Source organism: Miniopterus schreibersii (genome assembly GCF_964146895.1).
Source record: "Miniopterus schreibersii genome assembly, chromosome: 1".
Classification (NCBI taxonomy): domain Eukaryota; kingdom Metazoa; phylum Chordata; class Mammalia; order Chiroptera; family Miniopteridae; genus Miniopterus; species Miniopterus schreibersii.
Window position 1 is genome coordinate 127,061,707 of NC_138101.1, and position 27,850 is coordinate 127,089,556.

General features: G+C 37.3%; 1 protein-coding gene across 8 annotated transcripts in view; it reads right to left on the minus strand.

Annotated features, from left to right (window-relative positions):
- The window catches only part of ARHGAP5 (Rho GTPase activating protein 5), a 112,114-nt gene that overhangs the window by 64,189 nt on the left and 20,075 nt on the right, over positions 1-27,850 (minus strand). For 2 of the 8 annotated variants that reach the window (XM_081143473.1, XM_081143467.1), the window contains exons 1-2: positions 16,788-16,938; positions 908-4,793 (exon numbers count right to left, since the gene is read on the minus strand). In XM_081143473.1, the coding sequence (XP_080999599.1) occupies positions 908-4,627 (3,720 nt within the window). In that variant the 5' untranslated portion in view covers positions 4,628-4,793; positions 16,788-16,938. Of the gene's footprint in view, positions 1-907; positions 4,794-11,176; positions 11,266-16,040; positions 16,255-16,403; positions 16,580-16,787; positions 16,939-27,850 lie in introns of those variants that run through there. The other 6 variants (XM_081143472.1, XM_081143466.1, XM_081143469.1 and 3 more) reach the window with 5 other exon arrangements.

A 27,850-nucleotide genomic window follows, 5' to 3' on the forward strand; every position in this document is an offset into this window, starting at 1 on the left:
CTGGCCAGTTTGGCTAAGTGGTTAGAGCATTGGCTGGTGGACTGAAGAGTCTAGGGTTCGATTCTGGCCAAGAGCACATACCTCAGCTGCAGGCTGGATACCTGGCTCAGGTTGGGGCACATGTGGGAGGCAACAAATTGATGTGGTTCTCTCACATCGATGTTTCTCTCTCTTCCTCCCTCTTTCCCTCCCACTCTCTCTGAAAATCAATGGAAAAAATATCCTCGATGAGGAATAAGAAAAAAAATTAAATTAAAAACTATTAAATACAGCTTTAATAGCATACATGTTTAGGTTTCTAACACGCTTAATACTATCAGATAAATTAGCATCTATTTAAAATACAACAGACAAAAACTTGCTATTTGGACAGAATTCTACAATTCAAACTTAAGAAACCTTTCTGCAAGTCTGTAGGCAGTATACCACTATCCACAAAGAAGTTGCCTGGAAAAGTTAATAAATTTCCAAGACTACAAATTATTAGTCTTATTGTACTGTCAGTATGCTTGAGTGAGATAGGTATATCAAATTAATATTGCAAAACCGATAGTTCAGAAAGGAGAAACAGACAAATGGGATGCTTACAAGGCCGAAAAGAACAAAATCACTTTATATCTGGGTTTTTATAAAAAGAATATATTCACCCAGAATTTTCATGCTGAAGAATATGAAATAAAACTACCCAAATAAGATAAAGCACAAATAAATTCAATACAATCAGTAACAAAAATTTGCCCTCACAAAATATTCAGAAAATTTTAAAGAGCTGATCATTTTCTTTATTGAATGACATAAGGCACCTTAAGTTCTCACTATTGTCAAATCCATTATCTTTAAAAAAAATTTTTTTTTAAGGTAAAAACAAACATCTTTATAAACATTACTGGCCATAAATTAAACTTACCTTTTTATCTTCTTTTACTTTGTGGATTTTCTTCTTCATTTTCTTCTCATCTAATTCCTGGTCTGAAGTGATTGCAGGATTATCAATACCACCTTTCCAAGTTTCAACAGGAGAAAGAAGTGGATCTTCTTCACTTCCACGATGTCTTCCTTTCCTTTTTGTTTTAGAAGTAGTGAAAGCCTCATCATCACTTGCATCTGAATGTGTTCGTCGATAGTATGACTTGGCTTTACTAAACAGGGTTTTAGACTTATATTTGTATTTTGAAGGCCTCCGTTCCCCATGACTTTTTGAGGTTCTATCAGAAAATCCATTTTCTTCATCTCCTTGGGTGTTATTTACAAATGAGTTTCGAATTTTAATCATGCGATTCTGAGTATCATCTGGGACAACATATATCTCATCAGAACAGCCCTTCTGTTTGAAAACTGTATCAGCGGGTTCCACATAGTTATCTGAAGGATCCATATCTTCAGGATGTGCCAAAGGCACCCGGGAAGTCTGTTTTCTTGGATTTTTACCAATACCAGCTTCAATTGTTTTTAGAAGGTTTGGATCCAGTTTCTTCACATTTGTCTTAGGTACAACTGGTTTAGGTTTAATAGGTGGAGGCACTTTATGGTTGCGTTCATGGTCATGACAGTTGGGAGTGCTATGAATAGGATATTCATTTCCTTCCAAATCTAATCTATATCTAGAACGGTCACTAGGCGTTGGAAGCAACTGTACATCATCCCCAATTGGACTATAAGGAGGTGGTGCTTCCGTATCATCATCTGAATCAGGGTAGTTGTTATAGGGAAAACAGTCTCTGGGAGATGGTAGAAAAACATCCTCACTTTGATGGGTTGATTCCCTTGTGTTATCAGATAAATAGGAATTTTCTATCATATTTTTTTTCTCTAGAACATCACTGAAGAACAGTGTAAAGACCTCAGTCTGCCGATGATACTGAGATAAAGAATATAATGCTGTAAATTTAGCAGTGATCTCAGTTGCAATGTGTTCTCCTTCAGTCATTAACTCCTTGATGGCCTCATTTTCAAAAAAATCTGCTTGGCTGTCTGTAACTGCCACCAGCTGTACAGGAATGGTGTCCTGAACTTCTGATAGAAATGCTCGAAGCATTCCCATTGATGCTTTCCGTTTGGCAGAATATACTAATATATATCCATGAACAAGTTCATCTTTCCTTACTCCAATTGAAGAATGATATGATAATATTGTGATCTGTATTCGCCTCCTTTTCTCCCCAATGATTTTATCAAGCATTAGGGAATTATTCTGTCCAGCTTGAGCAGCACTACAAGAATGAGAATCAAGGAAGGGTGAAAGAATAAGATCCACACTAAATGGATCACCACACATGGCACACATGACAATTCTCAAGTCAGCTTCTGATATATCCTTACTGGTGGGAACAGGACTCACCACATCTAAATTGTGTTTAACTGATTCTAATACTCCTCTTAGAGCTTGCTTTATTTGGGTTTCATTAAACTTACGAGGATATGTACCAGCAGGTACATCTACAAAAGGACACTGTAACTTGTTTGCCAACTGTTGTCCTTGGTGCCTGAGAATTGGTAGATTCTTACTAATAGAATCTCTCTGATTAGCCAGAATTAATGTAAATGGAAGATTAGCCATATATTTGTCTTTTCTGATCTGAGAAGCTTCAGTTCTTATTTTTCCAATAAATTCCCCAATAAAATTCAGTGACTCGATGGAATTAAATACACAGAAGCACCCATGCGGTTTAAAGGCGGCAGTCCATAACTGACTTAAAAAGTAAGGCGACTTGGCATCAACTGGTCGGAGATCAAGTTCATAAATTTTTCCATCTAAGGCATACTCATCATCAGTGGACTGTGTCCTTATCTCATTTGCTAGTTCTTGGGCAAGGCCATCCTTCCCTAAAATGAAAAGGTTAACTTTATCTATATTGGTACTATCATGATACAACCTTAAGCGACCATGATCCAACTGCAAAAGACTACTGGCAAGTAACTGCTCTACTTTAATGTCCATACAATTTTGGCCACTAAGACATGTTTCTTTAGTGGGATGATAAACAAACCCTATATGCTTAAGTAGAAGAGACTCCCTATCAGGTGCAAGTTTCTGTAAAGCTTTATATCTAGGTTCTTCACTCAAAACTGTATGAATTTCACTCATTTTATCTGAACTAGGTGTTGCATTAAGATCTAAATCATAAAAAAGTTCAGAATGCTCAAAAAGCATTTCCTGAAACTCTTCTTTGGCTTTTTCAACTATTTCTCGCTGATGCCTACTATACACCTCTTTGCTATCAGCCTCTGTAATGTACTTGAAGGCTTCATCCTCCATAACAAAGCACATAACTTCCTCCCATGGCTGCCCAGGTGAAATGAACTGAATTTTTTCCAAAGTCTTCTTGAATTTTTCCTTCATTTCCACCCTCCTCTTCTCTGATATTAGATGTTGCACATGGTTCTGGTAGACTTTTTCAGCTTCTAAAGTGCTCAGGAGGTCAAATGGGATTCGCCTATCATTAATTTTGTCTATATGGTCAGTTTCATCCCAAGGTGTTTTTTCTAGCACCACAAAACATAACTGAAAATCTGCTCTCTTTTCCATTAACTTCAAAGCTTCTGACCAATTCAAATGTTCAATCTCTTCCAGATTTGGCAAAAGAGTATTAAAAGCTCTTGGTAAGGTATTTATATATTCTTCTCTCCTTTTTCTTATATGTTCCTGTTTAAGTTGTTCTATGTGTTTTGAGAACGTATTTCTGGCCTTTTTTGTTCCTTCTAAGTTGATGTATTCTTCATAATCAGGATGATTTTTTAATTTATTACTAACAGTTTTCCAAGTTGCATGATAATCTCTCACAGTCTGCACAAGTTTTTCAAACTTATCGGTTGCTGTGACAACAAGTTGTCTCTGCGTTTTAAAAGCATCCAGATACGGTATAATTTTAGGTTTGCCACGAGTTTTATCCAACATTTGTACCAGTGCAGTGAAACATGTTTCAATGTTGACATTCAATCGCGCTGATGTTTCCACTACAAGAAGGTTCTTTTTGTTTGAAGCAAATGCCTGAACTTCTCTGAGATAGTGATCCACGCATTCATCACATTTAGTTGCTGCTATTATTACAGGTTTTTTTGATTTTGATAGTTGGACAAAAAGGTTATTCACAAATTTAAGTTGATCATCAAACTTCCTATTGCATCCCTGACTTACATCAATGCACAATAAAAATCCATCTACATTGAGCTTCCCTTCAGGCATTTGCTTCTGTTCAAAGTCTTGCTCCAAGCCTAGTTGATCAGTGCAAATGTACATTAGTTTTTCTGCTGACTGCAATTTAGAGGCAGCTGCACGTTTTATATACGGTTGTAAATTTGTACTCCGATGAGGCAAGAAAGTCTGGTCATCAATGAATTCTGTTTGTTCAATGACATGAATTTTGCATTCTACTCCATCTTCACCATTTAGTGTTATGTCACCCCAGTACAAAAAGTGATCATTGTTTACTACTCGTCCTCCAAAGTCAATGGTGCTGAGCACAGAAGTATGCTCTGGATAATATTCATCTGCTTTTGAGCGTACAAATCTATTGCACAAACAAGACTTTCCGACTCCACAGTTACCTTTGTCTTTTTCAGTCCCAGAGAGTCCAACTACACTGATAGTATAGGACGGGGGGCGAGGCTCTTTGTTTTTTGCCATCATAACTCTCTTCTCATGTCTCTACATTCATAAAGGTAACCAGATATACTTCTCATTCTGAAAATAAAATCATCTCAAAATATAGATCCTGAATTTCAGAACTATATTTGGTTCTTTGTATTTCCCTCATTTTTGTGCAAAGGTCTTCAGGATCAAATGGATCATCTTCCTAGAAAGGGGAAAAAAAGAACAACTCTTAATTATGAATTACACACATTAAGTTATATACATATTAAAGATGTTCATAACAAAGCACATGCCAGTTAACGACGTTACATGTATTCTAAGAAATCACCATAAAGAGTCTACGGTTTATTGTTGGAAGTGTGAAATGACCTCAAAATTTAAGGCAATTCTAACAAAATAATACAAAATTCAGTACCTCACAAACTAGAATAAGCCCTTATTAACCACATGTGCATTCTGTCTCTACACTTTTCTATGAGTTTAAGGAAACAACTAGTTCTTTCCCCTCCCCTCAATTTTCCTGCCTTTTATGATTGGAGGCTATGTTTGGTGATAATGAAAATGTACTAGCTGCTTTAACAACTTCCTCACAACCTTTAAAAACAACCTGCTTTCTAACCTGGTTCCTCAAAACTTGTTCCTTAAAATGAAATTTCAGCCCTGGCAGGTGTTGCCCAGTGGTTAGAGCATTAGCCTGTGCACAGAAGGGTGGTGGGTTTGATTTCCAGTCAAGGGCACGTATCTGCAGGCATGATCCCCGCCACCTGCCCAGCCACACACACACACACACACACACACCCCAATCCAGCGTGAGTGCAAATAATGACAATATTTAACTAGATCAATGGTTCTCAAACTATCTAAGGTGAAGGACTAATTTTTATTTCATATCTATAAGCTCACTTTTGTAAAATAAGTAACATTTTTTAAAAATCTAAGCCCCAATTTCTTAATAGATTAAGAGACATAAAATTGTTTCTAAATGCTCTTGATTTCTGCATTTATTTCCTCTTAGAGTAGTTAGTTACAAAGAGCTCATAAACCACATTTTGAGCAGTACCAAACTAAAGAATTTTAAGACTATTCAAGACAATCTTTTAGAAGCACCTTATATACAATCAACATTAAATAACTTTTAAGAATTCCATATAATTTAATTTAGGTTATTTATGTGGAAGTAATGAATCAATGAATCAGTCTCTTATAAAATTTTACTTGGAGATTTCTTCACATTCTTTTGAGGTTGAATTAAAAGCAATACATCATTTCCACCACATGAAAATTTTACAAGATAGGGAAAATATTCAGTTCTGTACACCAACATACATGAAAATGATCTGTAACCCAGATAAAATAAAGAATATAAAGAACATGAAGAAAAAAAATAAGGAAAAACTACAACCTGGCTCCCAATGCCTGGCTTCTCCATTGACCTCAATTTCAAGTAAACATCTACTCAGATTATTCTGAATATTTGCTATACTAACAACTAATGGTAAAGAGAAACTGATCTTAAAATTTAAATTTTTGACATATCAGGCAAAATATTTAAAAGTAAAATTTCAGCCTTATTCTTGTTTAGAAGTTTATCCTATTAGCCTCAACTAAATACTAATTTTAATACCAGCCATATGATATTCAAACAAAATGTTTACTAGGTTTACTTTTGTAATAAATATTACTATGTTGAAGGAGCAACAAAAGAAAGAGAAAACAAGTAAATAGAACTGATTTCAAATAGGACTATTACTTCCTAGTTTATAACAGTAAAACTCTAAACCTCTTGAGACACCTATAAAATGGGGCCACATTACCTATACAAATTTAGGAACTAAATAATTTTTTTAAATGTTAAGTGCCAAGCAAACAAATGATGCTTAATAACTGTTCATTTGATTCTTAGATCCCAGGAAACTGTTGAAGATTTATAAAAAATTATGTGATCAGACTTGTGACTTAGAAATATTTATCTGGCAGCATATTACCCAATAACTATAAGTAATTATGACAGCCCTATCCAATCCCATTAACTCGTTCGTTTTTTAGTAAAAATTTTTTAAAAATCTTAATTTGTAATAAAAAGGGAAATTTGTTTGCGATTACAGCACAATGATCCCATAGCTAACAATTAAGAAAAAAATCAAAAACAGTAGAATATGAGGTCTATCTTTCCTTTCCTTCTTATTAGAAAAATGAACTGCAGACGACATACTTTAAAATGTACATCAAAAGAAAATATATCTAGCACTAGCCAGTTTGGCTCAGTGGTTAGAACTTCGGCCCTCAGAGTGAAGGGTTTCGGGTTCAATTGTGATCAAGGGCACGCACCTCAGTTGCAGGCTTGATTCCAGGCCCTGGTTGGCAGCCAATGTGGGAGGCAACCAATAGTGATATCTCTCTCAATCTCTCTCTCTGAAAAGCAATGGAAAAAATATCCTTTGGTGAGGATTAAAGAAACACACATATCTACTGATTACTTTGGGGAAACACTAGAACTACATATAGCCCTTTATTAAACAATTATCTATTCTGAAAACTAAGAGCAATTCAAAGACAGGTAAGACTGTCCCCTGCCTCCCACAGTTGAAGAGACAAAGTTGTTAACAGAGCAGTTAACAATGCAATGTCATATGGACCTGAGTATTACGGAAGTTTTTCAACTATAAATCAAATGCCAGTCATACCTTTATTAATGTTTCTTATACGTGTTTATCCAAACACATTAAACCTCATTTCTACTCTCCTATAAAATAAACCTCAAAATACTGAGATACTTTGGTATTTTAAGTTACAGTGTAAGAGCAGAAACAAAACAAAACACTATCACAGAATGTATTTTAAACGTTTCAGAAAGGGTCTTAAAATTAAATGAAGATGAGTGGAGTCATGAAGTCATCACCCTTTCATTGGTCACTGAAAACTGCAAGCCTTTTTATCTAATAGAGAAATAAAACTCAATTATATTGAGGATAAATTTTAATACTGAGGCTTCAACACACTGCAATTAATTGGATAGCAGTAGTCTCTGAATCATGAATATAAAGTTTAAATTAAAAGTTAGGCTTGCATGACATATATGGTTTTCACAGCAAATTCACAATAAAATATCAATTAGATACAGTGAGGGACATCCATGTCCTCCTTTCTAGCAATGTTATCAGGCAGGCTACCTGCTGTTATTTTGAAGTCAGCTCCAGAGATTATGTCATGAGTCACCATATAGTGATTTTCGAACTATGGTGGAAAGATTCTTTCACCTAGAGGTAGGAAATATTGGGCAAACTGTTGTGCTCTCCTTTCAACTCTCTCTACAGAGCAGTACTTTCTTTACCTGATTTACAGATTTACTTAACTCAGCTTTAGTTTAGAAGTGTTTTCAGATTTTTAAAATGTTTGAAAAACCCTAGACTAAAAAAAATTGCTATCACCCTAACCTCAGAAATATTTTGCCAATTGTTTAGGTTTGAGTATGGCATTACCATCTCATGGGAGAAAGACAGCTTTCATAAGGTTGGCTCTAATAGGTTATAAGGGCATTTAATTTCAAACATAAATACATGAATTATCCACTGGCCTTCAGCATCCAAGTCAAAATTGCCCTCCATCAACTAACCAAGGTAGTTTTTCTTCTACACTTGAGAAAGAATCCACTGGGTTTTCTTTGTGCTTCCCACTAATAAACTAATGGTCAATGCCTACATGCTGGATACTTATTTTGAAAATTCCTTTCAAATATATTTAATAGTAATATTTATGTCAATCTGTTCATGTATTTTCCACTTTTAATGTAACTTTAATATAACTTGTTCTCATTTTCTTTTAACTTCTAGCATCATGCTTATTCTTACTCATGAAGAAACCAAAAGTAGTCTTTTGATAACCAATCTTTAAGCATTAGAACATTTGTTATTAGGTTTTAATATTTTGCAATGCAGTTTCTCATTTGCCTTTAGATAATCTTATTTCAAGGAAATGTTTACTATCCTTAGAGAAATTAATGACAACAAATAATTTGAGTAAAACTATCTTACAACTGTCTGCTGAAATGAAAGTATCCCTACAACTCAGTTTTCTAAGATATTTTTACTAAGCCATTCAAACATAACATACTCCTTTTAATGAAGTTTTAATAACACAAAGTGGCTTTCTGCAAAAAAAAAATGTTTTTAAAGTTCTACAAGGAATCTAGCTAGGAAACTGGAAAAAAAAAAAGATTCGTAGTAATTCTGGATTTAAACTAAATTTTTGTTTGTACCTTTCCACAAAACTGTTGCATTCATTAATAAAAGGTATAATTTTAAAAATATTTTAACCCTTGAAGTTATTATAGTGTCAGGAAATTCCTACTGGCTCTCTAAAATATATCCAGAATCTATCACTTCTCACTACTTTTACTGCTATTACTCTGACCATCATCTCTGGCCCTTAATTATTCCAAGGCTTCTAAACTAATTTTCCAGCTTCCACTCCTGCTCCCCTCCCACCCTAGTTTATTCATATCAGAGCAGCCAGAATGTTCCTTTTAAAACATAAGTCAGAGCCTCCCATTCTTCTGCTCAAACTCTCCAGTGGCTCCTAAAAGTGAAAAACAAGTCCTTTCAGATCCACCTTCTCCAACCCTCTTTCTCTCTGACCTACTCTCATACTATTTGCCCCACTCTCCTTCTGCTCCAGTCACAAGGAACACTGAACTGTTCCTTGAAACATTAAGCATGTTCCTGCTATTGCACCTACTTTTCCCAATAACCCCCACCAAACTTGCTTAACTCCTTATCTCCGAATTTACTATATAAATTACCTCTTTATTACTTGTCATTAACTCTATCCCTTTCCCCACCCCACTTCAGGTTTAATAAAGATCCACAAAAGCACATATCTTTATTTCATCAATACATCCCAAGAGCGTAGAACAATGTCTCTTACATAGCAACTACTCAATAAATGCATAAATCCTAATAAATCTTGGCAAACAAAAAAGCAAAGCATGTTATGTTTACAAAATATGTACTGTAATTTATTAATCTAAAAGGTTTTCTAAAGGTATTTATGGAGGAAATATACATATATTTTAAGGTCCCAAAAATTTAGTAAAAAATTAAGCCACCAGAATGAAGACTATGATCTGAAACAATGTATTCAGCCAGAACAATCATCTCATTTTTATATTTTGACACAAACATTTTTAAAATCACAAACATTTATTATAGGAAATTACATTTTCAAGACCTAATCACACAGAAAGGAGTTTTTAATTACGTGCCCTATCTTCTTTAAGTCAAATAAATAAATAAAATATCCCTTATATAAACACACATTCAAGAGAGAAGACCTAAGCCCAAAGATTATCATATATCCTACAATCTTAGGTAAATTTATCTAGAATAGTTTAATAATAAAAATGTCAACTGGTATGAATGATGAACATGGCAGAGTATCAATTTACTGTTATTTTTCTTATCTTCATTTCCATTGACAAATTTATCAATGCTGTGAAAAATTTGACAAGGAAATGAAAAAGCCACTTTAACATATATAAAATAGCTTAGTAATTAAACAATGTAATACCTGTAGGAGAGTCAATCATATTCCATAATATTTTCTTTGACCAAAGTACGTAAGTACACAATCTTAAGGTTGAAAGGAACACTAAAAAAGTCATCATCCCTATGAATTAGTCTTTAGACAAGATTACTATCAGATGAAAAGAGAATCTATTAAAAATTTCACCAATTTATGTAATAACTAAATAACATGGAAGCATTTCTTGGGAGAATTTAGGATTAAAATGTTAGGAGGAAGATTTTCTGTTTGTTTTTTACCATATTCCCAGCACCCAGAACAGTGCCTGACACACACTGGGCGCTCAAATATTTGATGATTAAACGAATGACTCTCTAGACTTAGATCCTAAACCACCAGGCAATCTTGAAGTCATAGTTGTAGTCACAATTAATAACAACAACAACAACAAAATTACATACTGCTATGGGCCTATCAAGTCTAATATAGCAGAATATTTCTTATAAAAAGTCCAGGGTTTCCCCCCCCAAGAATTACAGTCTGCTCATTAACACAAATTATGGGTCTATAAACAGTAAGCCTGAAGGCTCAATGGAAGTACTTCCAGGAGGATCCAAGCATGCAGTATTCTGGAAGCTTCCCAAGCCCTAGTCAGCAAAAGTAATTCTGCTTTTACCCATTTTTACCTTTTAATATTTCAAGTATTTACAGCATTAAAAAAAAAAGTTTCCCTTAGCAAAATATTTGAAAACCAATAACCTAAACCATTCCCAAACAGATTAACTGCCTACCCTATTATTTAATCAACACTTTCTTCTAACAACAGGTTGTGTCACTGAGGCAGGCCTTGGTGTGAGTTATTCTAAACTCTTCCTAAACCATTTCCTTATTCTGTGGTGAAAACAGGAGAACCAAAGGTCATTTCATTTTTATCAACCTATGTAAACAACTCATTAAGTATTTACTGGGCTTAGCTACTATCTGCTTAGCTTCATGTCAGAGGTTTTGCAGGTACAAAGGTATGTACAGAGAACTCCACTAAACCAGTGCTATGACTATGCTCACCTCCCTTCCAGGGTCTGAGTCCTTTTTCCTCACTCTGGAGAACTGAGAAGTGGGGGAAAGGATGTAATCTGATATTCAATACTGCAATGCTGTAGAGGAGGGAAACCATTATTTTCATAATACAAACAGCATTAGGTAAGGTTTAACAATTTAATACTTAAATGAACGACCATAGTGTGTTTACGGACACTAAATCTGAATTTCATATAATTTTAACATATCCCAATATATTTCTCTTTTGTTTCCTTAACCATTTCAGAATGTAAAAAGCCATTTTAAAAAAACAGACAAAAGGGCAGACTTGGCCCAGAGGCCATAACCTGCAGACTTCTAAATTTCAGTGATGAGAAAGGATTTGAGTGAACTTTGAAAAATAAAATTTCTATTTAAAACAGAAGTCATTCCAGGTAGAGCAGTAGAACACAGTTGCCATGTTGAAAAGTAGAGACATTTCTTATTTCTAAAGATATGACTACAGAGGGTCCTCAAGGGCAAAAAGGAATTAGACCTTGTAGTAAGAAACAAGTAGAACACAAAACTCAACAAATGGACAAATATTGGAGGCTTTTAAGCACCTGAACTATTACAGAACTGAAAGAGCACACCTAGACAAAGAGAGTTTAGTGACCAGCTGTATCAAAAACAAAGACAAGTCAATGTTTCTTCATGAGAAAACTCATCGGTTTTAGCAGTAAGTGGTGGTTATCACTTGAGTTTCAGGTAACTATTTCTGAAGACAAATGAAAATACAGAAATGAAATGAGGCAAGGTCAAGATTAGTAACACAAGTAAAGATCATAAACTTTAGAAAAAATTAAGAGACCATTTAATACTCAAAAGAAACATCCAAAGGGCTACACATACTCAGTTAATAAAGAATAGACATCTGGACCTTTCAATTCCCCAGATCATAGGAATGTTAATTTTCCATTAGTTCTCTAGTCAACCAAAATAAAAAATAAGTAAACAAAAAGATATTATCTGAGCTCTGAAAGGGTAAGTGTAGAAGGAAACAAAATTTTGGATCAACAGGAAGAAAATGAACTGTACTATATAAGAAGCCAAGGTAGGAGTTTTTCCAAGGCTGTTTAACAATGCCAAATACGGCAAAGAAAATATGTAGTAATACAAGCATTATTTATTTCTCCATCATTCCTTCTATCAATATTGTTAATACTTTTCCCCAAATCTCTCAATTTGACTCATAAGGTACCAACTGATGCTCTCGCACTTTAACCTTACATTTTCCCCTCACTTGCCCATCTATCCTGCACTTCCCTGTGCTTTTGGTCCAGTGTCACTAACTTAGCCTAAATGTCTTTTTTTCCTTACTTATCCCAATCCTATGAAACTTCCAAATGTTCTCTCTTTTATCTAAATTCCTCAAGGCCAATTTTTAAATCAGTATGTACTGCCTTGTATATGATTCTTCTATTCTGCCTTGAACTAGCATTTAACTATTCCTAAATTGTCAAACTCCCCAACAAAGCTATAAGCCCTTTTAAGGAGCAATAGTTAATATTTCCTTATATCACTTACAGTGCCCAGCTTAATAAAATATTGATCAGGGATAATAAAGTAGGCTAAATCTAATATGAAGCTAGAAATATGAATATTCACTTTTTACTCTTAATTCTTCATAATGAAGAGCTTGAGAATCTAATCAAGTAACACATATGTCATATTTAACCCTAAAATTACTGTTACGCTTAACTTTCCAAGTAATAGTTTTATTCTAAGGAGCAAAACACACAGACATGACCAAACATTAACAACCTATTTTATTTGACTGCAAGTATTGCGGACAGTCAACTTCCGAAATGCAATGAAAGACGACCAACCTTGTTTACTGTCTCTCTTACATTCAAACTTCTGCAGTTAAAATATTCAAATTCAAATTTTTCTTCTTCCGTTAAAGGATTCCCAAAGAGGCATTGAGAGAAATAGTTGTTTTCTTCTACATCTTAGTACTTGTAAACTATTTACTCCTATAATTATAGCTAACTACCTCTTCAACTAAAGTCTGAGTTACACCATCTCTAATTTATAAAGGCCAGGCACACAGCAAGTGCTAAATAAAGGTAATCTGAATTAATGAATAACAAATCAGGGGCTTTCAAATTTTTTAATGCAGATTTCTTTTTTCAAAAGAGTTCTTATATTTAATTACAATACTTTTAACTTACAAAAACAGAAGCTGCCTTTGTTTCGGAGGATGGGTTGTTAAAGGAAGTCTCAAGACACCCAGGAAAAATAATAAGAGGCCCAAGGAACAGAGTCAGAAAACCAGTTAAAGTTGAATTTAAAATTCTTACCATTATAACCCTGGCCACTTTGGCTCAACGGTTAAGAGTGTCAGCCTGCAGACCCCGGCTCCAGTAGGGGCCCCTGTGGGAGGCAACCAATAGATGTGTATGTCTCTTACATGATGTGTGTGTGTCCCCTGCCTCCTCCCTCCCTTCCACTCTCTCTAACAGTCAATGGAAAAAATGTCTTCTAGTATTAACCAAAAACAAAAATATTTTAAAATTCTTACCATTATAACTATTTTTCTTAATTTCTAATTTGGCTTTTCCTGGCTTGATAAAATGATATAGATCCACCTTTACTTACACAAATAGGAGCTTGTTTATTCAAATCACCAAATGATGGATCACTGTATCAAAGTTTCTGCAGTTCTTTAAAAACTAAATTCCCCTGGTATACTTTACATGCATTTCACAAGCATTTTTTAGGAACACAGACATTAATGAAACAGAACACTACACAACGCTTCTTCTTCAATCAATTATATTATCTGCATACCTTCATGGTGTATAAAGAAAAAAATCATGGGTCTTACAGCCCAAATAGATAGCTTAAAGTAATAGCTATGAAAACTGAATTCATGGCAATTAAAACTTATTCTGTAGCTACCAAAAAAATCTCTATCATGCCATTTCATATTTAACAAGTGAATACTAACGGCAACACTTTACCTTAAGTTCTGCTAATGTTGAAAAATAAGTTTAGTACAGTCTTCATGAGACATAAATTTTTTCTTCAATTTAAAAAAGTGAGTTACAAAACTATTATTGTAAGCTGTACCACAACTTCAATTCCAAAAAGGGAATCCAAATACAATACTTTACTCCTTAAAAACTCTTACCTTGCAAGGTCAAAGTAATTTTCTCCAAAAGAGTAAGGGTACTAAATCTGCCTTTCAAACAGAAAAGGAGGGTGGGGGAAGGTGGCTGATTTTCAAAACATTTAGGATAAGTACCACGTGACAGAATTAAGATAGTAATTTTGCAATACATTTTTTAAATTGCTAAGAGGGGTGCTAAAATATGATAAAAATGTGAGAATTCTGTGGCAATGTTCTTACAATGTACAAAGAATGATAAAATAAGACCTGTTGAAGTGGGTTAAAAAAAATGTAGCTTACACATGACAACCGAATTGATTGTTATCTAGTGTCATCTGTGTCATCCTAATTTCTGCTTTAAGTCAATCAGATCAATAGTGTTATTTCTTGAAAGTTACATGCACAGGCATAACCAGCTTTCCAATCGTGTATGTTTAGTCATACATACTCCAAGGTCTATGTAAGTTTTTGGTGATATCTGCACTTACTGCTCTCTTCCTTTGCTCTACTATAAATACAAGAAACATGAGTCAATTACAAAGAATAATTATAAGAGCCAAAAATAAGAAAGCAATTTAAAATGGAACCAAAACCTTAGTCTGGAAACTGTCTAGTAGGTTACCTAACTATGATCTCTATGTATCTTAAAAATAGAGCAGTTTTATCATATTAAAGTCAAATCAACTGGAATTGACAATAAAACATTTCCAAACACATTTTACTAATATCTTACTTAACCAAATGTTTTTCCGAATAGTTGCATCTAGATCAAATTTTTGTTAGCAGAATCATTTTAAATGGAGATTTAGAGAAATATTCCCTTAAGTGAATGAGATCCTCAATGTCAATAAACACCCCTTAATATCCCGTCCAAACTGAACATTGGTTTCGGATTTAAGTGGAGCAGTCACCTGGGCCCCCAACACCTGTAGAAGGCAGCATAAGCAAAGATCAATAAATACAGCGAGGTGTTTCACTGTTTTACACCTGAACATTCTTTTAATGATACGTTTCCTACCTATCACAAAGGGAAAAGCAAATTATCACTGGGAACTTAAAGTTAAAAACGCGGGTACACACCATCTGCATGCCTACTGGGGTCTAGTTTTAAAATATTTAAATTCCCATCTATTAAGCTCGGGCCAAGGATGTCATATTGTAGAAGTATAACATCTCCACTACAACTTTCTCGAAATTTTACTAAACGCCCTAATAGTTTGCCTTTACTTCCGAGCACCTTTCAGCTCCAGCTACACCCAGAGCCTACACCTCACTTGCATTTCTAATAACGCTGTAGAGGGAGGGTGTGAGAGAGTGTGAGTGTATTTCTGTGTGGATAGTGCGCGCGCGCTCCCGCGAGGTTCCCCACCCCCACCCTGATACTTTTCTTTAGTGGAAACAGGGAGAATCTAAAGACGATTATTCTAGCGAAAACTCAATAGCAAAGCCTCAAACCAGCGACAGTCAATCGACAGGACTCTGTGTTTTGGTTGCGCAGTGCAACTTCTCACACCGTACCCCGAGTTTTAGCGGCAGCAGGGAAATCGGCGAAGAGAACCCAGGGCGGAGAGGGGGAGACAGGGTAAAGTGAAAGGTCTGAGTCCCCTGAAGGCGCCCAAGTTTGCAACGAAGATCTTGTTTCCCCCAATATGCGCCCGCCCCCCGTCCCCCTTCCAGGTGGAACTCGTTAGCAGCAGCCCAGCCCACAGACAGCGAAACCTTTCTTTCCCCACGTACCATCCGAGACCAGGGCAAGTGAAAGCGACAGCGGAGAGCGGACGGCTGGCGGGGACGACGCGATCCCGGCCCCCGCCAGGCCTTCGCCGACCCCAGCCCGTCACCTGTGGAGAAAGCGCCCCTTCCCCCGGCCTCTCTGCCCTTCACGCCGACCGTATCCCTCCCGCCCCGCCAGCGAGGACGGCGCGCGGCGCCAGGTTTCCTCCGCGGCTGCGGGGCCCCAGCCCCTTGAACTGGTTACAACCGGCAGCGGCGACTGAGCGGGGCAGCCGGCAGCGGCGGGGTCCCAGGCGGGGCGGGGAGGGGGCGAGCGGGCAGGCCCAGACGAGCGGGGAGTGGGGGTGGGGGGTCGCAGGGTCCTACCTAACACCGTCGGTCTCCTCAGTCTCCTCAACGGCAGCGGCCCCGGCGGTGGCAGCGGCAGCGACATTCCTGGGGAGCGCTCCCGCCGCCGCCGCCTCCTCCTCCACTCTCTGCTCGCCTCTCTTCCCCAGCGCGCTCACCGAGCGCCGCGTCCCTTCAGCCACCTCCCCCGCGCTCCCCAACACACACGCCCCGAAACCTTAAGCCCTTACGGCTCCCGCTGCCGGGTAACCCACCCTCCCTCCCTCCCCGCCACCAGCGGCGGCCCCGTCCCTCCCCCCTTCCCCTGCTCCGGCCGCCGCGCGGGGTTCAGTAATGGCGGCCACTCAGGCTCCCTCACGCTGACGGATCTCTCTCCCTCTCTCCCTCTCTCCCGAACTTTACCTCAGCATCTCTCCCGGCGCGCACCGCCGGAACGCGCGCGCGCGCGCAGCCACACACCCGGCCGGGGGCGGAGCGGCGGCGCAGCCTCGACCGGGCGCGCGCGGACCGCGCCGCCCTCCCCCTAGTCCCCCACCCCCGCCGCCCTCACCTCGCAACGCTACCCTCGCCGCGCGCCAGGCTCGCCCCGCCCCTACCCTCGTCTCCCGGGAGCCAGGAAAGGCACGAGCTCCGGAGCCCGAGCGCGGAGAGCGAGCGCGGGGCCGCGTCCTCGCTCGCGTCCCGGCTCCCTCATTGGCTTCTGCCCCTCCCCCTCCTTCCTCCGCCTCTGCCGTCCATTGGTTCCCTCGCTTACTCCATTCCTTCTCACCTTTTCCCTTTTACCCATTGGCGTGAGTCTTTTTCCTCAGCTTTCCCCTTTCTCCGTATTCTGCCCCTTCCCTGTCCCATCCTCCACGCTTTGAAAGCTGCAGACTGTGCAGCCCCGAGCGCGGCTGCCTCCGAACCTGCCCGGCTTTCTCCCTTCCCCTCGGTTCCGGTTTGTGGCCGAAACCGAGCCAACCGCGGCCCTGCCGGGGAACCTGACTTTGTGTCGGCCGTTACGGAACGTTGCACGGCGCTGAAGGATTCTCGAGCCCCCCGCGGTCCCTGAGCGTTCGCGACGAAGAGGGAGGGAGACCTACGCCCAAGCCCGTTGGCAGGGACGTGCTCGCGTGCGTGCTCTGGCTGTGCAGCCCGCTTTCTGCCCGGGAGTGTCCGCCAACTACCGACATCGCCGCCTGGGACCCCGTGGCGTCCTCGCCCAGAAGGCAAAACTCCCTGGAAGTCAAAAGAACCCCCGTCTCGGCCGACGCGGCCCCGGGAGGCTTCAGGGCCTCGCTTTAGTCTGTTATGGAAATTGAGCGAGAGGCCAAAACGGGGTGGGTTTTAGGGTGGCGCCGAAGACCCCTGCTCACACCCCTACCAGCCCAGCCTAGATTTTGTTAGACTGCCTGAAATATATTCAGCATTTTCTGAGACTTCACAAGTTTGGGGGTACCCACCCCTGGGCTTTCGGGGTATTTCTCATCTGGGCATTGGCATTGAATGGTGGAGAAAGAAAGGAGGGTAGAAAACTGCCTTTCCTTTTACCGTTGGAACTGAGGTCTTGCCACTTTCCCAAGGTCATCAGGATCTGTTTTATTGAGAGGTCTCAAAATAGTTGCCGGCAAATAAAAGAACAAGCGAAAACAAAGCGACCGCAATTCGTTATTAAGTCTAAGAGAAAGAAATAATTTGGGCTGGAATTTCTTTGTAGGCAAAGATTCGTTTCCTACATTGAAAACAGTTCATCGATAAACATATAAAAAGTCCTTTAAATTCAGGTTATTCTTTATTTCTTGTGTTACATAAGGCACTGAAGTTAGCCAAGGTTGCTTTTTAGTGTTATAAGGATGCAGCTGCTGCCAACCACTTATATTTACGAATCTTTGAGTAAAAGAAATCAGAACTGCCTTTGATTAAAATCTGTTAGAAAATATTTGTTAGTAAATCTGTTACATAATTCCAGCAGAAGTTCTGTTCGTTTGTTCCCCACCCCTGGTCTTCTACTCCCCATATATCTCAGAGGTAAACTTAAGAGGCAAAAGCAGGAGAGAGATGTTTAATTTCTCTTCATCTCACTCTAATTTTAGGAAGGTATGAGTAAAATTCCTTACTCCAGCCGCTCCCTTGCATCTGAAATGTACCTAATAGGTTACGTAGGGTATGTAGACACTTCTTTCAGTTACAAGCCACAGGCAGCGAAGAGGACACTAAAGAAAACTTGCAGTGAGAGTAAAAGGAGATGGGAGGAAAGGAGAAAAAGAATACAGGAGGAAATTGGGGGGAGAGAGTGGAAACTTGAAAGTGTGGTACTAATATTCATACTGCTTGCATAGATTGGAAAGTTCATACATTTAAATGCATTTCTTGACCTTTGTAATAAAAGTCCTCGAAAATACAAGAAGCCAATTCAAAGTCATAATTTTGATTTTGGAGGGTTCAGTACTCTGGCATGTCCACCCTACAATATTTTAACAATTATTTCCTAAATAATCAGAAATTTCATAACCATGGACATGTATCCACCTAAAGCGAAGTCAAATAAATCAGGGCTTTTAAAGGAAATATTAACATATAAAGAAGGTGCAATTTTCACTTTGTGTTAATGTTTCCTCTAAAACAAACATGATACTAAGAATCAGGACATGATTATAATAGAAGGGGAAAAGGACTTGAAATCTCATTTTCTCTTAATTAAGACACCAGGAAATAAAAGTTTTTAAAAGTTCATGGTTTTTGAGCAATAATTTTTGTAACTGATATTATTTTTAGTCATTCTACATAATCCATTTTGATTCAAGGAACCTAGAACTTTAGAACTTTGTTTCTTATTAATACTATTAGTCTAAAGCTGCTTACCAGTACATATAGGCTAGCAAATTTTTATTGTTTTTATGTGACTTGTTCTTCTCAAAAAATGAAGCATACAGGTTTTGGTACAAATAAAAATCTGAGAATGGGAATTGGTTGAAAATGCTCAGATATCCACAAATAAAAGTAAGTAAAGAGCAGAAAGTAAAACTAAAACCAAAAGATAAGATGGCATCTTTTAAAGTTGATCAGGAGCCATGCCTTCAGAGAAATAGCTTTAAACACCCTCCCCATCCAAAGGGAGAAATTCTGAGAAAATAATTTATTCTACGCGCGCACGCGCGCGCACACACACACACACACAAACACACGGGAAAGGTAGAGTAAATATTACCAAGCACTTTTAGATTAAATATTTGTCTTATCTAACATTAAAAATTTAAGCACTTGTTCTACTATACTGGATAAGTAAAATCACCTGAAGTTTTGTTCTTCATTTACTTTGAAAAATTAGTAGAATAAGATTTTAATCAGAAATTTTAGATTTTTAATTTAAATATTCTCCATATATTTCTAGTTCTTCAACAAATCCTAATAAAGTATTAATATACATGACCTTTTGGGGATCAAAAGAGATGACAGCCATAAAAAAAAAATGTTATCAAAATTCCAGCTTTGAACCATCAGTGTTAACACAAGATGCAGATATTTGATGTGATTTAACTTCAAACAATTTACCCTATAGAAGCAACTACACCCCCTGCTGGAAATTTCTGATCATAACTACTTTGGTTCTTGTAGTCTCAACCAAGAATGTATAAAAAAACAAAGAGACTTTCCATTCATGACAAAACAACCATTATGTTTTGGCTGTCTGGTAGAAAACATACTTTTGGGGAGCAAACTACCTCAGAATATCACCTTGATTACAGGCAAAATACACAAAGTTGGAAAATAAAGACAACTAAACCAAAGTACTGAAAGACTGTTTTATTGTTCTAATTTCCTATTGAATTTCACAACTCATTTCTACCCCAGCCCACCCCACTTCACCTGCCTAGACTTCTCTCTTTCTCCTATCTCATACAGTTAGGGCTATCCAGAGAAGAGCAGGCAGGGTAAGATAGAATGTTATTTTCCTAGTATGCAAATCATGATAATATCAATAACCATAGTAGCCTTTTGCTGAGTTAAGGTGCTGAAAGGTTTTCTCCAAGTTTGTTTTATGGCTACCAATGATATTTTCAGCATGGAGAAAAGGTGCTAATTATGTCTTGGCTGTTACTGTAGAAAATATTTTGACAAGAGTTAGGTAATTGTGAGCATGAGACTGGAACAGTAGGAAAGTAATGCATTGACCTTCCTGGCATTTTGTTCCACAGAGCCTTGTTCTGTTGATTTTCCAGAATTGTATTTTCAGACTGAAATCCCAAAGATGGTATCAGAGTCTAACTTCAGAATGTCATGTTCATGCCCCTCTGGTCCTTAGGTATAACGGAAATAATGAAAGCATAACTCTATTTTTGAATAATTAGTATTTTATAAAAATTATTGTAATGCACACTCCTTTTAAAGGAATAACAATTCATTCAGGTGCCACCAGCACAAATAGTTTAATTAGACAAAAATCTTCAAGTTATTTCCTCTCACAAAAGGAGGTATTATTGGACCATCTGGACCCTCCATTGAGTTTTTATGAAAGATCGCAGCTTGAATTTAATCAACCCCAATAACATTAACCCCATAAAGCTAAAAAATAATTTGCAAAGGTTGCTAACTGAATTCTCTGAGAGTGTTACCATTGTCATTTGTAAATCATTACAATGGGAAGTAGGAATGTGTATTGCTTGACTATTTAACCACAGAACATAATTTTTGGGAATATCCCTTATTCCTGCTCTCTTTAGGTCAAATTTGGATTGTGAGCCCCTCTAGATAGGGATCACAAATTAATGTTTGGCTTTATACAATAACTAGAATATTATTAGTGGAAAGCTCAATAAATGTTTGATAATAAACTAATATGAAACACTTTAGGTTTTATGGGGTTTTGTGGGTTTATAGATACTAGAAGGCTTTAGATTATATTTTGAAAACAGCTGAGATAATCACTTTGGAAAATATAAATCATTTAAAGAAATTGCTGAGCCCTGGCTGGTGTGGTTGAGGGTCATCCCATGCACCGAAAGGTCAAGGGTTCAATTCCCAGCCAGGGCATCTGCCCAGGTTTCAGGTTCGATCCCTGGTTGAGGTGCCAGCAGGAGGCAGCTGATGAATGTTTCTCTCTCTCCCTCTCCCCTTCTCTTTCTCTAAAATCATTTAAAATTTTTTTAAAAAAGAAATTGCTGAATTAGCCTGTGAAAGTTGAGTTAGATGTCATTCCCCAAGTACAACCCACACTTCTCCACATAACATCCCTCTAGTAGGTAAATGTGAATAACTAGCAACAGATAACTGTGGATCCAAAACACCAGGGAACATTTTAAAGAACTGGTGCAGCATAAGAATTCTGAAATCAATAATAAAGTGTCTAATACTTCACAATGAAGGCTTTGTCATTTTCCCCTATTACTATAAGCTGCAGTAGGTGGTAAATGTTTGCTTTGGCACATCATGCTTCTGCATTGTCTTCAAAAAGCTTCTCAAATAACAATGTCATTTTTCTGATGGACGCATAGCTTCTTTCAACACATCTATTACATAGTGAGAAATAAATAATTCTCATCTTTCCTCAAATAGACTTCCCATTTCTCTTCAGACTGTAGCATATTACTTTTTTATTTCTAGCTTTGGTTCCCATAGGAATAAACATTGAATAACTGTTTTTTATTCTTTCCCCCAAAAAATATTTACATTAGGAATTCTGAGATTTTGCATACATGAAAACAGTAAAAGTAAAATAGCAAAAAATCTTAAAGAGTTACATTTGTCCTATAAGTCAAATTCTTATAAAATTAAATGGAAGCAAATATTTAAAATATTTTAAGAGCATATATTTATTGAGGTAGAATAATGTCCATAATTTTTTCTGTGAAAAAAATCCAGCTCCAAAGTAATAAAAGGTGTGTAATTTCATTTTTGTGAAAAGAAAATATTTTAAAACAAGATGACAATATTATTGGCCAACATGTTAACAAAGATTTAATCTAGATGGTGGGATTATAGCTATTGTTTATTTTCTTCTTTTTGCTTTTTTGTATTTTCTAATTCTTTGCAGTGAACATATTTATTGTGCAATAAAGATTTGGATTACAGTGGTGTTGAAAATTGAGAGAGATTGTATAAAGCACGATGAGGTAAACTGTCTTGAAGCAGTTGAACTGCCTACCACATAGATCTCTTTATTTTCTGTTTTCTTCTTTCCTTCTCTCTTTTTTGCCCTCTTACTCCTACTTTAGATGCTTCTTCCTTTCTTTGTACCTTTTGATTTTCCTTGTTCCTTTCCTTTTCTCTTAATTATCTCTTGGGCCTTTTACGGGCCACCTTGGGCATTGCCTGCTTCTGTCTGCAGCAACCTCTGATGTAATGGAATGAAATGGTCTAAGCAAACATGTTACTGCTACCACTGGGTTGTATTGTCTTTGGTTACTTTTTTTTTTTTTAAAGTCATTACAGACCAAAACATATCAAGCAAAGAACATTTTATTATATTTAATGACTATTTTAAATTATGTAATTTTGCCAATAGTATTGCCTATATTCCTGATGGTCTCGTGGCACAGATTCTATTTTTAAACAGTTTCTCCACTAAGATTCTGTTCAAAAGCTTTCGGGTATAGACCACAGGTAGTTTCCCTAATACTGACAAAGCTGAGCTGATCTTTCCCCATGCTCTGGTATTTCCTTTTAGATCAGAAGGTTTATGATAAAACGTCTTCCATCACCTCAGGGAACTGAGGGTTGCTTTTCTAAGTTGGGTCATTTATCTTGTAGCGCTCCTCCTCTACTATATCCTCAGCACAGTACAACCAATTACCAGGTAAGAAAAGGTAGAAATGGTCTTGCTGCAGTGCCGAGGAATGCTGGGACGCAGACTGGTCTGCAGGAGAAAGACTACCCAGCTGGGAGTCCAGAGCCCTGAATTTGTGTCTCAGGTTCTGCTTTACTGCCTGACCTTCAGAAGTCATTGGATCTCTCTGAGCTGACAATTCCACATCCACAGAATGATTCCTTTGCTACTCTGACATTATTTAGTTTGAAATTATTTTGCAGTTAGCCCAGGCTTCACTTTTTCCTGGTTCACAATGTAACACACAAACACACACCCATACCCACCACCACACCCAGGACAAAGCTGTTACTCTTGTTTTCCCTTTTGGTTTTGTCTGTGGCCCTTGCCTCATCTACCCCACCCCAACCCCCAAGAGGGGGGAGGGGAGACTTTATCCTGATGAATCCAAGTTAATTTGCATTTCTCCAGAACCCATCCCTAAAATCTATTTCATTAGGTTTGGATCTTCAGAGTTTCTAGAACAAGCCTGCCACATCCCTGTTATAAGATTAGCTGCTCTGAACTGTTTTTGCCAAAATGTTGCCTTGTAATTTCTAAATCCTCAGTTCTTTATACTTCCCCAATTTATTCATCACTCCCCCCAATCCCCACCCCCACCCCCCCAGCAGTACAATCCAGAGCATTCAAATAACTAACCCTTCCTTCCCACAATCCTGTTTAGTAATCCATTCAGGCTACTCATGGTCCGACCCATGTCTTTTCTCCCTTGTACCAATTTAGTCAGTCCTGTTTCCATCTTCAGCCTCAGGCAACCACTAATCTTTCTATCTCTAAGGATTCACCTGTTCTGGACATTAATATAAATGGAATCATACAATATGTGGTATGTGCCTCTGGCTTCTTTTTCTCATCATAAGATTTTTGAGGTTCATCCATAGTTAAGCATGCACCAGTAATTCCCTCCTTTTCATTACTGAGTAGTATTTTATTGTATGAATAGACCACATTTTGTTTATTTATTTACCAGTTAGTCAACATTTAGATTTTTCCCAGTTTTTGGCTATTATGGATAATGGTGCTATGAACATATAAATGTTTCTATAAATGTTTCCATTTCTTTTGGATAGATACCTTTAGGTAAAATTCATGGGTCATATAGTAAATTTATTTTTAACATTATAAGAAAATAGCAAACATTTTCCAAAGTGGTTGTACCATTTGACATTCCAGTCAGCGAGGTATGAGGATTCTACTTTCTCCACAACCTAGCCAATACTTGTTATTATATGTCTTTGTTATTATAGCCATTCTAATGGGTATGAAGTGGTATCTTATTGTAGTTTGGATTCACATTTTCTTATGACAAATGATGTTTAGCATCTTTTTAATGTGCTTATTAGCCATTGGTATCTCTTCTTTGATAACATATTTATTCAAATCTTTTGCCCATTTTTTAATTGGACTTTTAGCCTTATAACTGAGTTGAGCCTCATTAGATCTTAAATTCTTGGATTGAGCCCCCCTCCCTCAAAAAAAAGTCCTTAAGATTTTTTCTTAATGCAATGATGACTTTATTTTAATATTTCCCAATACTTACCAATTATCACTTTTTTGCATGTTTGTAATACTTTTTTCCCAACTTCCAAAATGTTGTAAAAGATACAAAATCATTGAGTAAAATACTTTCTCTTCTAGGGCATTCTTATAGGCACTTTACTTAATTGACAATACATAGCCCTATGTAGACTTTCTTTTCCCATTTTCTCTTTTTCAAACAGCATGGCTTCATGCCAGTTATCCTATCTGATTTTTGTTGTTAGAAATAGTACACTCATTCTATCAGAAAATCTGGGTGAAGGACTATTAAACAGTGAGCAATATGCTCCCTGATCCAGAGCAATTGGGATCTCTATCTCAATAACATGAGCCTTGAGCAGTACTTTAGAGGCATTTCAGTCAAAAAGTAACTACAACTAGCCTTTTTGGTGCCTGGTTCATTTTCATTTAGTTCGCATTTTTTAAAATGAGTTACTTTTTTAAAGGAAGGGAGTACAATTTTAGAGCACTTCAAAGCGATCTTTTAATTTGATACCTGGAAACATTGCCATGCCTTCTAATATTTTGCAGTGCTAGGCAACTTCTTGGCCCCCCAAAAAATCATGTGCCACACATGATTTAGGAATTAGAAAGAAAAGAGGTAATTCTGATGTACTCTGTGTACATCTGCAGTGTGGCCTGCAGGTTCCTGTTACTGTGGTATGCATCCCAAGTGTCATCCCGATTCTAATAAAAGAGCTCTGGCTTTGACAGTGTTCTGTACGTTTGCTTTGTATTAGAACAGGCTGCTGACATTTTTTTTTAAATTTACCTGAGGGTAAAATTCTTTACCCTCCCCAGTCATCTCAAGAATTAACTTGCTATAATCGGCTGCCACCATCGGATAAGTATTTTTAGCGAAATTATCACGATAATAGATATTTGCAAAGGTATGTCCCAGATCAGATGCCACTGTGTATACCTGCAGCTTAGAGGGAATGCTTCCCTATCAAACCCCCTAAGACAAAGAACAAATACTCTGTGACATTGCTAAAATGAAATGTCCTCATTTGAAAATGGTCAAGTCTTCATACAAGGTGGAAACACTTTAGGAATGCTGACAACCTCGAGATCCAGGAACTCTCTTGAGTCCTGTTACCTTGATACAAATCTTATTCCGTTTTAGTTTCTAGATTAACTATGTTGAGAGCTGTTATTGTTTTAAAGTGACACATATTAAGTGTAAGCTGGTTATAGAGTAATTATTTTTAGTTTACTCTAGACTATTTTATATATGAAATATACTTGAAGTTTGATATATATGATCCCAAATTTGTTCAGATATAAAAAACATATGAATACTTAAATAGCCTGGAAGGAAATATATAAAAATATTAACAGTGGGTATCCTGTGTAATTTTCTTTTTCTTTAATTTTCTGAAAAATATATTTATCATATATACTTTCTTACATATTCATCTTATATATTTTCTCATGTATACTGTCTTATATGTCTACATACTTTCTTAGAATTTAAAAGAGGATATTTCTCAATGCTGCACATAGTAGTCATATCTTCTCATTCACAATATTCCTTAAAATTACACTGACTGGCAGAATACAGTGAACAAGAGCTTTGAAACTTAGGTAGACGATCTCTTCGGAATACCATTTTTATATACTCTCTCATTCAAAAACTATCAATTTGTACCCACTGTGTGCCAAAGACTGTGCTGAAATCAGAAATATAAACATGAAAGACATGGATCACACTTGAAATGAGCTCATTTTCATATTTTAGGATTGAATCTTAACTGAGAAGTAGGCCCAGAGATTACATATTTTAATAAAGAGCAAATAAGTCTTTTAAGTCCTATTATTCTATAATAGCTTCATCATTTACAATTTCTCATTTTAAACATGAAAAACTAGATAGAGATAGATAGATGATAGATAGATAGATAGATAGCTATAGATAGGTAGATAGATGATAGAATCTTCTGAAGAATGACAGACTTAAATGGGCAATAATTTTTTCTTAAACTAACCAACTAACTTGTTCAAACTAATTTTGTGATTAAGGTATTTTCGGATTCATATTCTGAATATTGGAGGCACTTTGAATCAACTAATTTTTCTCTTATATTGTCAAATTTGTAGTCTTGTGGTTTTGTTTTTTGCAATCTTTAGGTTAGTGCCCTACCACCAAATGACAGAGGCCATTCCAAGACTGAGTAAAGTCTTGTTTTAACTGGCACATAACTGTTTTCTTTTGGGTTTCTGTGGAATTTGGAAGTCTGCAACTCATCCAAAATAAGGGCATTCCATAAATTCCATTGAGTAAAAGCCACCCCTTTTTCATATACTGTTTCTATTTTCTCCAATGTAACTAAACTTTTAGCAGGACATTCCAAGAAAAGTGATAAAGGGAGGTGTTTTAGACAAGCAAACACAGGATTCTTATTCAGTAAGTCCTCTTGGCTGTATTAATATTAGTAGCAACCGGAACAGGAGTAATAGTATAGAAAAATACTAATCATAATATAGTTAAATACTTAAAACATCAGCCCTTTTAAACAAATTTAGAATATCCTAGAATTAAAAATATCAATATTGGGGCCCCAGCCAGGTGGCTCAGTTAGTTGGAGTGTCCTCTCATCTACCAAAACGGTTGTGGTTGGCTCCCAGTCAGAGCGCATACCCAGGTTGCACGTTCAATCCCTGATCCCCGGTCAGGGTGCACGTGGTTGCCTCGGGTCTCTCTCTCTCTTCCCTCTCTCTCCCCCTCTCCCTCTCCCTCTCCCTTCCTCTCTCTTTAAAATCAATAAAAACATATCCTTGGGTGAGAATTAAAATAAATATCTATCAATATTTGGTACATGTATTATAGTACAATATAAATAGTAGTCCCAATTCTTTAGCTATGTGTACTATTTCTCAATTATCTGAACAAAAACTAAGTTTTTCTGGGTTGCCAAAGTTTCAGCCTAAAGAGCTTAGTTTTTCTTTAAAATGCAAAGTTTATTTGGATTTGAAGCACTGCAAATGCAAAGAGAAACAGATTCTACTATGGAAAGGGGGCATTGAGGAAGACCTTGGCTGTATTCTGACGTAAGGTTACCCCAGTGGCATCTTGTTTCCTGAGAAAGGCAGCCTGTGGCAGCTCCTCACATGCGTGGGTCAG